Genomic DNA, 18839 nt, shown 5'->3' on the forward strand with positions numbered 1-18839 from the left:
GCATTCAATACTAAGCTATTCAAATAATACACAGGTTCATATATTCATGTTTTTTATTGTGTGTCGCTGAATGTGTGCATTGCTGACTGAAAGATAACGTCTTCTGCCTCCATTTATCCGTTCGCTACAATATGTTGGATTCATGTTAATGTGTATTTAAAGACATTTAAATTTGTGGGAAAAAAATTACAAATCTAATCAACCAAAAATGTCGCGACCCCCTGCAGTACCTCCGCGGACCCCCTAGGGACCGTGGACCCCCTGTTGAAGACCTCTGATTTAGATGACAGACTTACAATCATGTGTTTAGTTATTAATCGATGGTGTCGGATCATGTCTGCGTGTCGCTCCGGTCACTTAAACACTGAATCTGCGTCACGTCTTGTGTTGTACTGAGCACAAAATGTTGATGAGTCATTTTTCCTGATGTTTAAATGCAGTCTCATGAACTCTGGAGCGAATCAAACAAACACTAAGTGACTTCATGTACTGATCAGGTCCTGATAACTAGTGAAGGTTGAAAGAGAGCAGGTCAGAGTGGAGGAGGACACAGAAACGCCAGCTCGGTACAAACCAACTACAGCTTCTGCTCCGATCACTGAGCAGCTGTGATCAGAGAGAAACTCTTTGTTTTCACTGTTTCCACTGTTCTTCAACAAAGTCACTGACCGGATACTTCATGGTAACGCTCCTATTATCTCACTGTGTGTGTCACTCTGAGCGAGCGAGTGGGGGCGGGGCCCTGGGGTACCCCGCCCCTGGTTCGCTCCTGGTATTTCACATGATGGTGTATACATGATGATTTTAAAAAAACGTGAGCGCTTTTTTAAGAGTAAGACATGAAAATATAAACATTCAAGGGAGAGAAAGAAAAAACAGGGACAACGGGGAAATGGTAATCATTTTTAAAAGTATATTGTGTTATTATTTCTGTAACTCCATAATTGACCTCCTATTGCCTTGTGTGTTATCTTCTCACTTAATTAAAACATGATATAAGACAGATACATTCTTATTGTACGGAGATCATATTGTTTATATAAATAAGATTTTACTGTGAGTGCATTTGTTAAACTATTTATGTTTTGTTGGGTTGGGAAGAAGTTAGAAGTAGGATTTTCTTAGATAAATAAGGGTTAAAAAAGGTGGAGAACAACGGATGCAGAGGGCCCCATGCCTGTGTTAGCCTTGGGCCCCCAAATTGCTAATCTGCCACTGATCAAGAATACATCTTAATTGATGCAGAATCAGGAATTTTTGATATACCTTCCGCCGCAGAGGGTCTTAGACAGTGAGACAGACTTGTGCGTTCTGGCATTGAAGGGGAAAAAACGTCAAGGGGAAAGGAGACTGCTGATTTCCTAACCAGTCTTTTTGAAATACCACTGCCCGTAAAGTGTGTGGCCAATCTACTTGGTCTTAGTCATAGTACGATTTTTAGGAGAATGGAAGATAATGGCATTTCAACAAAGACATCACACATCTCCATGTCCGATCAAGAATTGGACAGCAACGTTGCTGCTATTAAAGCAAGAGCCCCACATGCAGGTAACAGACTTGTGGAAGGAATTTTACAATCTGAGAATTAAAGGTTCCATGCACAGAATCAACTCTGCTGGTGTTCTGTCCTGAGAAACACGCATGGGATGCACAGTGAGACAACTTTATTTTGTCACTAGTCCACATAGACACGAATCACAAACTAGTAAGGTTTGTGTGATATGGCATGCATGAGTAGTAGTTAGTTATAGCCATTAAACTGTGTGCTGAATGCATGTGTCATTCACTGTGTTTACGCATCAACAGGTGCCATTTGAAATATTGAAAACTCTCTTTTTCTCCTGACTCCATGGTGAAGCTGCAGATGCGTCAAGTTAGGTTGCAGCTCTGACATCTAGTGGAAGTTCTTGATAGCAGTGCAATCGACTCACAGGGCCATTGTCTCGTCATTTTCATTTTCAAAAGAGAGCAAACAGTTGAAAACGTGAGTGAGCGGCCAAAACTAAAGTGAAGCGAGCAAACTGAGATGCGACCCTCATGTCTGTGCTCAATCACAACTTTTGTGTTCATGAGAACAGTTTTATTCGCCAACAAGATAATATATATTTCCCGTCCCTGTGCTTTATTTATGGGTGTGCGCTCTTATGATAAAGAAAGCTACATAACACCATGCATGTGACCCTTAATAACTTTAGGGAACTACATTTCACTATAAATTTAGACTAATTCAGAATCAAACTTACAAACACAATTGTGGAAGAACAAGACCAAGGCTCATGCAAACAACAAATACAAAAACAACAATAATAACAGCAAAAATAGAATCAATCCAAGTCGATTTTAAACTTGTAAAGCACATCAGAAGAAGATAAGAAAACAACATATTGTAACAAATGCAACCACAAATGACTAAAATACAATCATCAGATTAGTATATTTGCCAACTGTATGGCATTGTTGCTTTTCGGATAATGAACATTACAGATTCCCACTGGCTTTATTTCTAAAAATCCACAACCATCCTCTGTCCAGACTGTGAACTCTGACCTTGCCTCAGTTTCGCCCAATAGTTGTGATCTGAGAATTAAATCTTATTCGAGCCTGCTGTCTCTCAGCGCAAAGCGAATTTTATAAAAACTCTAAGCACCGTCCATGCTGAGTGAACTGTTTTCACTGGATCTCTCCACAGAGCTGGCTGTGCAACTGCCTGGCTGTAAATCCCAGCTCTGGCCGGCACAGGCTCGTGTTCCCTTTAATCCGTCCAGCGGCGGGCAGCGATGGGATTTGTACGACAGTTTGGCTTCAGTTTCCATGTAAACAGAAATTGAGGTTAAAGCTGGTGACGGCTGGACCGTCACTCACTGTCAGCTTCACATAAAATACCAGCAGCAGAACCACTGAGTAATAACCAAAACTGAAACTACTCACCACCTGCACAATTCTACTTTTCCAACTACTTGTGTTCTCTTATTAAATTAACACTAGATGAGCCTCTAAAATACTACTGTTTTAATCTTGCAATAACTATTACAAAGGAGAAGCTTCTGTGTATGTGAACTGGGTAGACGGTTATTTTGGTCATGTATTTGCATCTACACACACACACACACACACACACACACACACACACACACACACGCACCACCACCAATTACAATATCCCCGCACGCTACCAATAAGCCAGGTGTTCAAGAAAGAATATTGTTGACGAAGGCCAGTGGAAAAAGGGGTGCGTGTGATAATGTTAATAAATGATAATAATAAACTTAGATAGATGAGACTTTCAGTGTACAGATGCACACTCACCTGATGGGGGCACCGCTTCCTCTCTTGGCTGACGCGGTGCGACCAGCTCTCTGCTCGGTGTTCATCCCAGTGTCTGAAAAACAAACCGTCAATTCAGGTTAAAAACTGATGCCTGCTGGGTGTCTCCCCACTGACCGGAGGGAGACAGCAATGAAGGTGGACAAGTAACACAGTCTCACCCTGCTACAGGCTCTCGCTCTCTCTCTCTCACACACACACACACACACACACACACACACACACACACACACACACACACACACACACACACACACACACACACACACACACACACACACACACACACACACACACACACACACACACACACACACACACACACACACACACACACACACACACACACAACCCCCTTACACACACACACAAAACAAACTGAAATGTAAGCTACTGCCCAGCATGTTGCACATACACACACACACACACACACAGACCCAGCAGGCTCATCCGGCCTCCTTAACAAGCGGCCTCAGAAACTAATTGGCCTCCATCTGTCAGACCAGAGATAATTTTCTCTCACACTCATGTTGCTTTGCTCGATGCAACAACAAGCACGTACCTGTCTTTGAGCCTGAGAGAGACAGATAGGGTCTCCATGCCAGAGTTCCGATATTCATTTTAGAAAACACTGACAACTCCTGGCGAGTGTTGTCACTTGCACAAATTTGACCAGTGGACTGTTTGTGTAGTCTGTTTATTAGCCCCAAACAGCCAGTGGACAGGTGCTGACATAAATGGACTGTGCCTATGTTCTGTGAGCACATCAACCCAACCATAGAAGAGTTAAATGATGCTGTTGTCATTAAGCGGGTTATGCACTGCAAAGTCGGGCATGTTGGTGTGAACATTTTACTAAAATGTTAAGTATCTGTAACATCCTGTCAAGTTCTGCACAATTTTTCACTTCCTGTTTTATTTTGTCATTGCTAACATTTCCTGTCTTTTCAGTTCATGAGTCCAGGGCTGTCTTCAGCCTGGACAAGTCCAGCAAAATGTTTATTTAAATGTAAACGGCAGTGCAATGAACATCTTGTTGTATTACGCAAGCATTGCAACCTAACTGGTAGCTGTCATTCTTGGTGTTCTTGTGGAAGAGAATCTGGAGGTGGATAAAATGAGTTTATACATGTTTACTACTTCAAAATGGATGTTACAGTCTCTGCCTTTGGCAATAAAATAAGATACAATTAAGTAACTATGGGCTTATTGAATAATTCATTTTAAAATACTTGTGTCTTCTTTCATCTCCAATTGATTTGAACACCAAGCAAAAGTTGTCACATTTATAGAGAACTTTAAAAATCCATTTTTAAAAACGCCTTTTTAAAAACCGAGGGATTTATATACACCTCACTGCTGATTGGGCAATCTTGCTGGCTCATCTTACCCTCGTGTACACACATTCCAGCACTGTTGTGTTGCTTTTTCATGTATGATCCTTGCCAGAGTTTTTAGACTTCTGATTTTACATGCCTCTTACTTAATGAGACAGTGAGTGAAGATAACTTTTATCTCTAGCCTTGGTGCCCTTTGTGTTGTCTGCATCTGACTCTGGATATTTGGGACTTGACAAATGCATGAATTAAATTGTACATATCCTCATTATGTAAAAAGAAATCTGTCACATTTGCTGTTGCACTTTAGTTGGTTCCTCTATTTTAGACTCTTCAGCTCTCTGTCCCGCTCAAAGGTCAGCAACGTCAACACGGCTTTCCATTGAAAGTTAAACTGGCAGATCTTATGTTCAATTCTGTTCTTTCGGTTATTTCCCTCCTCTCTTCTTTTACCTACATTTATGAAGACAATTGACAATTGCTTCGCTCAAGTTGAAATATTTGTACCTTGTGCACTCATAGTTTCTTCACAGTTCAAAGTGCTTTCAGCATATTAGTCATGTGAGGGTCACCAACGGTTCACCTCTAATCTGGCTCCTTAGTGAACAATGGGAGCCAGCTCACAATCGTTTAAGATTAAGGTAACAAGTGGATCCAGCATATATTTCCTAAAAATGATGTTGAACAACTACAAAAGTTAAATGATTTTGGAACACTCTCTCTCCTTTGTGATAGCTCAAGTTTTGATGTATTTCAAACAGACGCAGGCAGCTAACAATCTAACAATGTTTTCACTGTGAGAATAGTTTGACACTGCTGTTTTGTTGAGTGTGATTACTTTGAAATGGTTTGTTTTCTTGATAGTTTATCAAAATTTGTCATCACCACCCAGAGACCAGACCTGATACTGTGAAAGATGCTTTTGATTCAGCGAATGAAAGGAAAAGGCTGCGCTGTGATATGCAGACATGGCATCTGAGGCAGAACAACGTGGCTGGAAAGCAATAGTTCACCCTGTGGAGGCTGGCTGGGGTTTCATTGCAACATCCACCATCAGGTTGCTCAGAGATCGAGTAATTCAAGGACAAGCCCTGCGCCAGACCATAAAGAAGCGTTAAGGTCTGCAGATAACTCCAGCCAATGGCTCTGGATCAGGAGGAAAAACCTCAACTGGGCCCCAAGATGTTAGGGACACACACTCAGGTCTGATCAAACTGTGAGGGGCCTGCATTAGAAGAGGGGGTCTTGTGATTAAAAGGCAAACACTTGTTAATGCTAAGGTACACAACTGAAGATATCCCCCTAACATCCGCTGGTGGTCTCTAAGATCAACTAACATCTACTGGCGGTTGGCAACCTAAGTAGTGTAGTAAGAAGGAAGACCTTCAAACGTACATGGGATATTACATCTTGTTCTATGTCCTAAAATATAAATAATTGTATGTAATTTACAACTTTCAATATATAACATGTATAATAGTGTTTGTAATTTGTGAATATGGGCTATACAAATAAAATTTGATTGATTGATTTGATTGATAAAAGCCAGAAGAGGTACTAGGAGTCGGGTCAAAAGAGCTGCTGAGCTGAGCCAAATGATCTGATTCACTTAAAAAAGCTTTAATTCCCATCACCAATACGTATCCTCTTGCCTCTTTCCATCTAAAACAAAGTCTCACAATCGAATCTAAACACATGGTTAGAATACAATTAAACTCATAATTATTAAGCATACTTTTTTTACATTGCTCTGTTCCATGAAAAAAGTTTTTTAAAAAAGCACTTTCACATTTTAGACCAACAAGGTGTTGGGATGATAATATATATTATGTCAAGATTCAGGAATTTCTTTCTTTCCAGCCAATACAAAACAAACAGTTTGTACCTAAAAGAGCAGCTACATCTCTTGCATGACTGGGTGAAAGGTCCGACACTGATCAGAGATGTGTACATAGCAAAATATGCTGCTTACAACTCTGAGCTGTTTTTACCTCCTTCACAAGAATCATGTCAAACTGTACTGAGCGTCGATGGATGAGAGCCACAAAAGTATAGTTGAGAGCTCAAAACAAACTCCAGACTATGACGTCACACCCTGCAACACCAAATATGACAAAGAATGATGAAGACTGGAAGAGACAACAGCTGCTGTACAACCTAACTTCTGTAGAGACAGGCACACAGTTTACACATTCAAATTGGTGTTTAAAGTAAAGGGTCATGTTTGTTGGGGATGGCAGCGTCCGTTGGTTCATCACATGTCTCAACAGCTACTGGAATGATTTCGATGAAGATATTCATGTTCCTCTCAGGGTGACTTGTGATAACCAGGACTGTTGTATAAGTGCAGCCTCACAGAGCCATTAGCGTGATCGTGGATTACATAGCCGGCACTATCTGATGTTGGTGACATGTCAGCCATATATAGAGCCTGTTGCAAAATCACCTTTTTGGGATTATTTTATCTCTAAATCCTACGCAAGTTGATTTAATAAGCTTACTGAGTGAAGTTAATTGTTTTCTTTATGAATGTGTGTGCAGCAAAATATTCTAACACGTCATTTGTCTTTGTGAACCCTTCTTTACCCAGGCTGAGTTTACAGATGTGTCCGATGACACCATTTGAGTGTGTGTGTGTGTGTGTGGCAGTGAGAGAGAGAGATAGACAGATAGACAGACCATTATATGAGCAAAATATAATGACAAAATCACCCGAACAATCATCCAAAAACAAACAATCGCCAATGGATGATATATTCACCCAACCCTAATTCTAAATCACCTGAGCCCACAAGTACACAGTCGTCACAGTGAAATCCCTCACTAATTAATATATAGTGCACTATATAGTGAGTTCGCCATTTTGTAGTGGTGTCCGAATGTTTAGTGAAGTTTTTTATACCCTATTTAGTGCACTCATTGTTCCCACAATGCATCATGAAAATTACTGTAAAACTGACTGTCACTAACCGATCAGCGAAGACCCGAGAGGAGCGAGAGCAGCAGGAACAGCCTGACCTGTCGTACAGGGTGCTTTGTCCTTAATCTAAAGAGGCTTGTGTTTAGCAGGTGTAATGATTGTAATGTTTTTCATGTTTCCCTTCACCAAATTCTGTAGCATTCATCCTCTGGGAAGAGATATGTGATCCTGAAATTATGGTAAAGCCTCCAGCACTTGTTGAGATATTTCAGCCTAAACCAAAGTGGTTCACCCAACAATAACGTCTCGCTGCTAGCAGGACTAAAAATAAGTGTTGCCTTGTGATTACCCCGTAATGATTTTGTGAGAATAAGACATCACATTGTGTTAGCTGAGCTCAAAAAGTCCCTTCCCTGTAGCCACAGCAACAAACTAACTAAATAAACTTTCCAGCTTCCCCTCCCTCTCTTCATTCAGACTTGTCGTCTTCAGTCACCATGTGGGTTTTGTAATTGAAAGCTGAGAGCAGTGCGTCTCTCCATGACCTCCATCAGTGCTCGGTGCTCAGCTCAGAGGACCCCCTGGATGTCAGACTGTGTTTGGCGAGGCAGCAGCTTGCCCTCTCTCCTACTGCAGCGCTGACAGTTGGCAGCAGGGTTGTTTATGACTGCCACAACGGCTGCAGCTTGTAGGACATTAGTCTTTTAGTGCGAGGTTTATGAGCACCGTCACTCACCATCTGTTAACTGCCGGGGTGCCTTTAATCGTTTTCCCCACCAGAGACAGATAAGGCTGCCAGGTTGCCGCCGTGCCTGCAGCGTGCTGAATGGGTGATTGTGCATCATCGACTGAGAGATTACAGCTATTTGCTTGCTTATTGCTTTGCATTGTTTTTGACGGCACATCAGCTTTACAGAGGGGTGGGGAAAGACGAAGGAGAAAGAAAAAAATGGGGAAATGAGAGAGGAGAGAAGGAGGAGAGTGATGACAGAACAATTTCACACCCTCCTGGTTATTGGTTTTCAGGGACTGGCTATTCAAAGTTTGGCAGGAAATCCAAAGCAGGGGACTGGCTGATTCCACAATGATCACTTCTGTTACTTCTGTCCATCCACAGTATTGTTTTTCACCATTTGTCAGGGAATGTCTGTTTGGTGTACAGTGATGGGGAATATCTGTGGTCCGCCAGATTTGTGTTTGAAACATTCAAAGAGACTGAACATGTTGAAACAGATCATCATGAGGTCATAATCAAGCATTGGCTAAAACTGTGCCTGAGGAATTCAAAACATTTCAAAGACAAACACAACTGTTAAATCAGATCAGAGTGGCAGCACTCAATAGGCCCTATTAAATCGATTTTTCTCTTGAACATAGTCAGACTTTACTAAATGCTCCTGTTTCTGAGGATGTATCCTGATTGTGAGGCCTGGAAGTGACAACACAACATGCATCCTCTTTCAGCTTAGATAATCTATAACTTAACATACCATTTGAACATTATGATATTGATAATAGCAGTAGGCTATTTGTAGGGGGATAAGGAGGAATCCCATCCTCTTTTAACCAAAATTACCAAACATCCATCCACCTTGATGAATTCTGCCGTCCCATTTAGGAGCTCCAATGTCTAGGTGGAGGTCAGCAGAGCCTCTATGGCTTCAATAGGAGGTCTTAGAGGTACAGTCTGTTCAACTGGTAGGAGGCCCCAAGGATACACCCAGAATACACTGGAGAGATTATTTGATCAGCTCTGGAAACGCCTCGGGATCTGCCAGCAGGGGCTGGAGAATGTTATTGGGAGACGAACATCTGGATGACTTTGCTTCACCTGTTGCCACCGACATTTATAATCTCTTACCGACTTAATCTGCGTGTTTTAGCTTCATTGTTGCAGAAGAAGTTATGCCCCGTTTATCCAGGAACATAAATATGACTTCAGCAGGTTAAGGTCACTCCTATGTGTGAGTAATTAGAAAAGAGCAGAGGAGCAGAATGGCTTGTTGACTGGTGCTAACTATTGCGCCTCATGTGTGTGTGTGTGTGTGTGTGTGTGTGTGTGTGTGTGTGTGTGTGTGTGTGTGTGTGTGTGTCGGGGCGGGGGGCATCAAATTATTTATTATTTTAAAATGAATCATAATTAAGGTAAAAGTTAGATATAATCGTAATATTGATTTGAAGTCATATCGCCCAGTCGTACTCTGGCGTTACTCTGTGTCTGGACATGAATAGAATAAACTTCCACTTCATTTCTGTTGTATGTTGTTACTCACTCTAAATACAGCTTTGAGGTGCAAATCCAGTATGGGTGAAAATGTCCTTTGCGTTGGTATTTTTCTGACATGGGACATTACTAATCATAGACTTGTGAATGTGCAAATGATATCGTAATCCAAGCTAAAGCTTTGGTAACCATAATTTTTTCCCTTTTTTCGTGCACATCATCTTTGGTCTCAGCACAGCAGAGACAGAGAAAGAAGACCGGATACTTTAAATCCAATGTTTGCTAAATGATTTCTGTAACTTGTCTCTTGTTTCTGTCATTCTGAAGTGGTAAAACACAGATGGCATCAAGAGGCATCCTAGCTACATAAATGATTTATAAAACCAAGGAACAGGAACAGGAACTCATTCCAGGTGAGCTGCTATACCCTCGGCCACATGACCAAGTCATCTCCCAGGGATCAGCTGTTGTATAGTCAAAACAATAACATTGCTGGGACGATAAATAATTGAAATTGAAATGCAGTTTACCACCTATATGACACATAAACACACATCAGTCACCACCCGTCTGCTGCATAATGTTTGACAGGAAGCAGTCAAATGGGAGCTTCTCATTCAGACCATCTGGATGATCAGAGTGGAAATAACACATCCATTTAGTTTCCTGTTGCATAACACTTTTCATTCCCACCACATCCCGGTTGCATTATTGCCTGTCATTCTTCATTCGAATGATAACTCAGAATGGAATGATGCTCATCCTGCAAAAATGTTCTGCTGTAAAATGGTGTCCATCAATAACTCGGGACACCGCGGATCATGCTTCATGAAACTGAAAGATGCTTTGTGCCTTATTCAAGAACATTCTCCTGTTTTTATCCTGAAACCCTGAGCTGCGCTGACAGGGTGGGCGACCAGTCTCTTTGGTCCAGAATTAAATATCTCAACCACTAAGTAAATTGCCATATTTGGTTCGTATGTGTTTGCCCATTAAAGTTGACCTGAAATAAATGTATTAATATTACATTATTACTTTAATAAATTGAATCCTCACATTTCAGGTCAGTTAGTGACAGACAGGTAGGTCAACCAATCATTTAATTCAGACCGAATTAAGTGTTGTTTTTATTACAAACCTGCAAGGGCCACAGACAACAGCTTTTTTTAAATTTATATTTCAGCCAATTTTATTTATTGATGGCTATCAGGGTGTGAAGAAGATGTCAACAATTAAGATAAAAAAAAGTGTTTCTGAACAAATCAACTTCACTTCAGAACAAATCTTTTCATACGAGTGGTTCTCAAATAGCTGTGAATGGATGAATCTCTGATAGAGAACATCCTCCCTAAATTTCCCTCGACATCAGTAAAGCATCCACCTATCTGTTGAACTCCTGAACATGGTGCAGAGTAACCACACTGTCTCACACTAACACTTGTTTTTTGACAGGTTTTCTGGTGTGTTGGTGTTCACTGTCTCCATCTTCACAAGAGCTGTTGTGTTGTGTTGCATTGTTGCACGAGGCCCAGTGTCTCACAGCTCTTTTCAGAAGCTGAGCAGTGTATTTGCTGCTGCCTTCTTCACCACACCATCATCATCCTCACTCATGAACAAATGCTTGTTCCTGTGACCTCTGTTGCATTCTGGGAATGAATGAGTGGCCGCCCTCACTCTTGTCACTGAGTGAAATGAACTTGACACATCAGTTCAATGCACCTGAGACATTCATTCCATTGAGCCAGCAGATGTTTAGTCACAGGAGGCACCTGTCAGACTTACTTCCCTGCTGCATCCATTCTCACTGCAGTAAAATAACATACGAGCATTTCAGGGTCACTTCTTCACACCCTGCTGATCACAGCCGCTGCTCAAATGTTCAGGCCCCTTTTAGAAACTCTAACGCTGATGTTATTTCTCATCTGTGACCACAAACGGCGAGGATGTGAGCGCTGACATTTCAACAATTTTATGGATGAATAAACCGAACCTTGAACTTGACTCACAATAATGAATGTGCAGGCTGAAGTGGATACTGATTGGAAGTGGATACATTTTTTACTTTTTTTAAAATAGACCTTTTAACACACACACTGTCTTGTCTCCTTGACATAGACTTGCATTCAATTCCAGGAGTACTACTCTCACCAACCCTCACCCTGACCTTAAACCATGTCTTCACCTTACAATTTAAACATTTGTACAATCTCTGAATATTTTTTACCTGTGCCACTAAGGTCATGTTTTCACCTCAGTGTTTGATTGTTGGTTTGTTTGCTTGTAAGCAGGTTTACAAAATACAAAACAACTTAACGGATTTCTACAAACCTTGCTGGAATAGGTCAGGGAAGAAACTTCAATTTTTGCTAAAATCCATATCAGCGGGCGGATCCAGGCTTTTGTATTTATCACTTTCTTTAACATTGCAAGATGAGGCATCTTTCCAGGGAATAATTGATGTACCTTGATGAATACAAATCGAGCATATTTAGAGGACTGATATCTATGAGTGTGTGAAATGTGGTTCTGCATTAATGAATTTAAGAGGACAGGTGAGCGCTGACAGAGGTATGCGCTCTACTGAATGTCATTTTAGTTGATGGTCCTGTGTTAAGAGCGAGACGTACAGCAAACCAGAGTCAAACTCCTTGTATGCACGGACATATTTTAAGCCGATCCGAGATTCTGATACGTAAAAAAAAAATCGTATTTTGCAACAGCTCTTTAAAGAAGAGACTGGACAAAATATCCTGACTGTCAAGAAATGTCATTGATAGAATGTGACTGATTAACCAGCTGATAAGTGTCAACAGCCACTAACTCACAAGGTACATCAGATCTGAAGTTATTTTGATACTCCTGTGGAGATATAAAAACAGTGTCATTACAGGGTTTGTCCACCAGAGAGCACTGACCAGCTGTAAAGTGTGTCAAACACCATTTCTTGGTTGTTATTCTTCATTCATTTAAGGGATTCTTGAAAAAAATATATTTTTTGTTAAATAAAACTATTGTATGCCAGAATGTTTATACATAATGACATATTGACCTCAATATTTCTACATCAGCAGGCTTTTCCCAAAAAGTGTACTCAGTGTGGGGACTCACAACTTGGTCCACAAAGAGACACAAGTACAGAGGCAGGAACACAACACATGCACACACACACAAACACATCTGTGCTCGTGTCCCATCTGAACAGTTGAATGACACGTTACACAGAGAACATCCTCCTCATGTTGAACTGCATCAGCAGTCCAAATCTCAGCTGTCTCACTCACACACACACAGGCACACACACACACACACACACACACACACACACACACACACACACACACACACGCACACGCACACGCCTTAACATGTCTCGTAGGATGTGTCCAGTCACAGTGCAACATCACCAGTGCCTCAAAGAGCTCTGATGTGTGTTGTACTCACGTCTGTCTCGGTGGCAGTCACTCCTGAAATGGGTCATAACAAGAGCCGGAGGAGAAGAGGAGGAGAGAAAAGAAAACCTGACGACTCAGACAGTGTGAGAGAGAGAGACTGGATCCTCGCTTACCATCAACAGAGAGAGAGAGAGAGAGAGAAAGCGCGAGAGAGTAGGGGGGAGGGTTGACCGCTGAGTATGGCAGCGGGTTGTACCATCCAACACTCCACTGAGAGGGGTGGAGGAGGGGGAGACTGATTCATTATCTACAGGAAGAGGGGGTGGAGGGGGGTGGGATATGAGCGAGCGTGACAGTGAGCGAGAGAGGAAGAGACAGCAGGGGGAAGAGAGAGAGAGAGAGACCAGTGATAGAAGATATTCAAACTGCTACATCGGACACTGAGGTCACTCTCCACTGAACTCCTTTGTGAAGTTAAAGATGCTCCGTCATTGACTCACCATACAGGAAATCCCTTGTGCGTGACCTGTGGAGATGCCCTGCCCCCTAGTGGCGGAGGGAGACTGTCTTCCAGCTGTTTTCTTCAGCTCCATTCTCAGCATTTGGCATCTGCAACATCTGGATCCACAAATGGTCCATTCACTGCACATATCCTCTGCTGGAAAAGGATGTGATGTTCAGCTTTAGTACCATGTAGAGAAACTCATCACCATGTCATCCCGTGTAGTTTCTGCCATCGCAGAGAACGTTGCAAGAGTATGTTCAGGTTTCAGTTTTTACATTGAAACCATCGTGCTCACTTTCATGTCCTCATGATTGAACCTCTGTCATGACCTCTTATGTCGCATTAACCACTTCTGGCATAGAGCAAGAAAAGAAACTGCATCACTCCTCTTTAACAGTCCTTATGACTGATTGATTGATCTTATTCAAAGTGACAAGATTTGGGTCATTCACTGGATCTGAATTGCAAAAAGCCTCTGTTCTGATTGGTCAGCTGGCCCAAAGTTTTGTGATTACTCAACTGCTTAGAGTGTTTATCACTAAACGTCAAGTCTGAATTAAGTCTTGAGTCTCCGGTGATTGAATCCTGGTGCAAATCTGAGTCACCAAAGAAGAGTCAGGTCAAAATCGACATTTTCCATGTTCAGATCCAAGTCTCCTGAGGTGTGTACTTACATTATTATTACAGCCAATACTTACAATGAGAGTGTAAGCAACTGCAAGCAAACCGCAGAGTGTATCTTTGGTCACAAGGTGGTGCTACGTGACTTTAGAAGATCCCAGTGCTCAGGAGGTGAAAGGTCAGAGAGCAGAGGTCAAACTCGTCTTGAAGAGCACAAATGCTCTCTGGTACACATAAGGAATACCAATTTTTGCAAAGAAACAAGCAACTGTTGGCATTGTTCAAAAAAACAGTCAGTGTTTTCTGTATTATATCAAAAGCAAAAAAAGCTGATTCATGCATGACTGTGAGATGCAATTATGCTCCAGGCAGCAGGAAGGAAATACAGACAACCTGAATGTATTTCACCATTTTTAACAGCAAGGAGGATTAATTATGTACATCATAGTCAGGCACAGGAGAGAGGGATACAACGTTCTGTTCTGACAACTTTTTAATAGCAACCAGATGTGAAATAAGTGACAACTGGATCTGGATCTTGATGAAGGGTTTCTTGGTTCTTCATGGGTCCAGTAGTAGTTTTTAAATCATAGAAAATCCAGGTCAGGTTCTGGTCTGGCATCTCTTGGTTCTGTGTTTACCTGGACTTTCACTAAACAGAAAAATATCAATGCTCGTGTCCAAGTCCAAGGCAGAGTCATCGCTGCTCAGGTCTAATCTGAGTTACGATTCTTCACCCAGTCTTCTTGATCAGCTGGAAACCCAGCTGTGACCAAGTTAACGATGGGCTCAGTCCTGCCGTAGCAATTCAAGCCAAACTAGCTTGTTATGTGTTACATGTTAAATGTGACATGTTGAAGGTTATTCAGAGACATAAAGGCTTTACATTCAAAAAATATGAAGGCATGTACTTCAGCCTCTTCAGGAGCAGAGTTTTCTCAGGGACAGAAGGATTCCCTTTGTTGTGGAATCTGGCCTTTGTAACTGAGCAGAAAGTTTATTAATAGGCAATAATATATATAATTATGCTTTGTGGTCACTTTAAGATCCTACTTATTACAGCGCTGCAGGGGCTAGCCCCAGCTTCCATCTCTGGATGACTTTCCCTTTCTTAATGTGGTCTAAGAACTGCCCGACAAATTTAGACTTAATAACACTTGTCTTTTTTTTTTAAACGACCCCCATAGTAACTAATTGTTAGGTACCATCTAGGGACAATATATGACAGGAACAAAGACAGTTTGGCACAACTTTCACCAGCGACCTTATCACTCCCTCCTTCTTTACTGCAGTAGTGATGGACCTGTGAGAGCTTCCACTGAAGCCAGGCTCAGCCAGCACAGAGACAATGTCTTCAACTCAAGGCACTTTACATAGTCAGGACAAGACCCCAAAATATTAGAGAGAAACCCAACAGTTCCCACAATGGGCAAACACTTGGGGACCGTGGATTAATTGGGAGAAACCTTTAACAGAAACGGACTCGATGTGTGGCCATCTGCCTCGACAGGCTGGGGTGAGCGGAGAAAAATGGGGGAGAGAGGAAAGTTTGGGGTTCATTATCTTGCCCAAGGACACTTCAGCATGCAGAAGACTGGGATCAAACTACCCACCTTCTGGTTAAAGGACGACCGCTCAAACCCCTGAGCCACAGCTACATTAACATTGTTTCTTTTAACCTCAACCTTAAAATGTTTAAAGTGTATTTTACTTTCTACAATGCTGCAATGTGATTCTCTACAAAGTGAAAATGAAGGTGGAGTAACTCCATTTATAATGATGAAGTTAAACAATGATGATGATGATGATGATGATGATGATGATGATGATGATGAAGATGACGACCACGACAATGACGACAATGATGACGATGACGATGATGATGATTGCAATGAGTCTGAAATGTGAATATACTGCTCACAACTGACCAAAGTATTGAGTGTTAGGAAGTCATCAATCAGAATCAGTCCAGCAGATTGTCTCCACAGCAGACTTGGCCACAGTGTAACCTTAATGTTTTTGAATCAGTTCATATACTAGATAGTGAGCAGCCTTGGAGAACTGTCTGTATCTGTGAAACCTTCATCGTGCTAAATGTAAGTAATTAAATAAAAAGTTTCTATAATAGGCCCCAATGTCCTGCTGTTGATCCAACATCTAAACCAATCATCTGGGGACTACCAGGAGTTACCCATCATGCCCTGAGGTCTTGCACCTGCCGCTGCCTTGATCTCATGGCGTCATCATAGTTTATATTTGATTAAGTGATGTCGGAGTGAGGCACCATCAGGCTTCATACTGTGTCCACATATGCAGTCAAACTCCCCAACAAGCAGAAGTGAGCAGAGAGTTTGACCGAGGTCAGATGGAGGGGAACGCGCCGCGGCCCGACCAACCAGCCTCATCTAACTCTGTTTTAATCACAAAATCCATTCCATGATTTCATTTTAATTAAAGATGTCCTATCTAATTAAGATACGATGAAGAAGAGTGCTAGGGCATCTCCTGTCAGCAGCCGCCAAATAGCCTTCCAGCGTGCATTTCACTGAGAGCTTATCCATCAGACAGCAGTTCACACAAAGTCATTCAGAGATTCTCCCAGTTCTGTTCTTATTCTGCAGGGTTTTTGCATTTACATGCATTTTGTTCTATATTTAACTTTGTTATTTTCTCCCTATTGTTTTACACAATATGTTTGACTATATTTTTCATTTCTCCTCTTCGCATTCAGTGGCCACTTATAGGTACAGTTATGTGTTCATTGAATTTACACGTTTCTGACAATATCAATAAAAACTGAGTATTGTAAACTTTGTAAAGTACCTAATAAAGTGGCCACTTATCTGTGCTCTTCAGTTTAACTTTGAAACAATCTCAGTCATATAACAGTTTCTATTTGTATAACACTGGGCAGTGTCTCAGAGCTCCCACTGTCACCATGGTTACTGATGTCCAAATCCGTATTCAAATACAGCGTTTCAGTATTATTAATATTGTTAGTAGTATTATTATATGCAGTGTCACAAAGGGCTACTTCTACTTTGTTATTAGGACAGATTAGGACAGTGTGATAGCATTCAGAGAGAGAGAGAGAGAGAGAGAGAGAGAGAGAGAGAGAGAGAGAGAGAGAGAGAGAGAGAGAGAGAGATAGATAGATAGATAGATAGATAGATAGATAGATAGATAGATAGATAGATAGATAATCTTTATTGTCTGTCCCATCAGTGACAGAGATTCTTCTTCGACAGGGCTTTCCTGATCGCTGAGCGGCTGTACAGATCAGATAGTGGAGTTTGAGGTGAACTGATGTTTTTGCTGGCCTGATGGTTATACGTGAAGGTTTGGTTTTTTGTTTGACGGTGAGGGAGTTTTACCAGGATGTAATATTGAAGCTGAGGATGGTAAGTGAGTAGTAAAATGCCCTTGCTGACATTAAAAGTCCTCCGTTTCCTCAGCAGGTGGAGGCGCTGTCGTGCTTTTTGTACACATACTCTGTGTGTTGTGTAAAGGACAGGCAGGTGTCTAGCTCTGTACCCAGGTATTTCAAAGACTGGACCTGCTCCACCAGCTAACCCTGGATAGTGATTGGCTGGAACAGAGGTTATGTGGTTTTGTTCTCTGCCCCACAGCACAACTCCTTCTTTTTTGTGATATTGAGCTCCAGTGAGCTTTCACAAAATGTTTGCACCAGGTTGTTGGCTGTTCACTGGTATTGGGACAGAGCATGGGTATTTATTCTTTATTTGAGTCAAGTAAGATATTGAATGCAGGACTCTTATTTGTAAAGGAGTAATTTCATATTGTTGTACTGGTACTTTTACTCAGGTAAATGAATACCACCACTGCATTTATAAGAGGACTATAAGACGGCCTCCTGTTTGATCAGAGTCTAATACTTCTACATAAACAACAAGAAAACAGCACAAACAAAGTGAAACTGAAACAGAGGGAGCTTGTGTTTGACTATAGCCAGTTTGTGTGTGAAAAGACAAAGGTTTGTAAATCATCTTTGTTTTCAGAGCCCTGAGCCGTCGTGAGGTTTCACTGCAATCAAAGCTTCAAACTGTGATTAGTCCCTTGAATCACCTAAATAAGCATTTTACAGCCACATGTGAGGAAATATTTCTGATTCACATTCAACATTAACACACACACCCACACACACACACACACCCACACACACACACACACACGCACGCACACACATGCACACACACACACACACACACACACACACACACACACACACACACACACACACGCACGCACACACACACACACACAGAAGTACCACCTGGTGGACATCACCTGTACAGCATCAATAGTCAGTTTGTGTATTCACACCAGTGAGTCTTACCTGTATCATTCATTTTAACAGTGGATTGAATCAATTATTTACAAAGATAGGAATACTAAGCCAATAGGTTATATTTATATTTACATGTTCTAACCCACATGGTATCATGCCATTCTCTACACGGAGGAGACTTGGAGACTTCCCATGCACTGTTTATTC

The 18839-nt window shown here is 41.6% G+C and overlaps 1 protein-coding gene across 2 annotated transcripts in view; it reads right to left on the bottom strand.

The window, feature by feature from the left end:
• The window catches only part of LOC117762803 (RNA-binding Raly-like protein), a 52439-nt gene extending 39030 nt beyond the window's left edge, over window positions 1-13409 (bottom strand). Inside the window, exons 1-2 of one of the 2 annotated variants that reach the window (XM_034587430.1) lie at window positions 13247-13409; window positions 3307-3379 (exon numbers count right to left, since the gene is read on the bottom strand). In XM_034587430.1, coding sequence (XP_034443321.1) covers window positions 3307-3379; window positions 13247-13283 — 110 coding nt within the window. In that variant the 5' untranslated portion in view covers window positions 13284-13409. The remainder of the gene's footprint in view (window positions 1-3306; window positions 3380-13246) is intronic. The other variant, XM_034587429.1, reaches the window with a different exon arrangement.
• Window positions 13410-18839: the final 5430 nt, after the last annotated feature.

The sequence above is a fragment of the Hippoglossus hippoglossus genome, chromosome 6 (genome assembly GCF_009819705.1).
Source record: "Hippoglossus hippoglossus isolate fHipHip1 chromosome 6, fHipHip1.pri, whole genome shotgun sequence".
In the NCBI taxonomy this organism is placed as follows: Eukaryota; Metazoa; Chordata; class Actinopteri; order Pleuronectiformes; family Pleuronectidae; genus Hippoglossus; species Hippoglossus hippoglossus.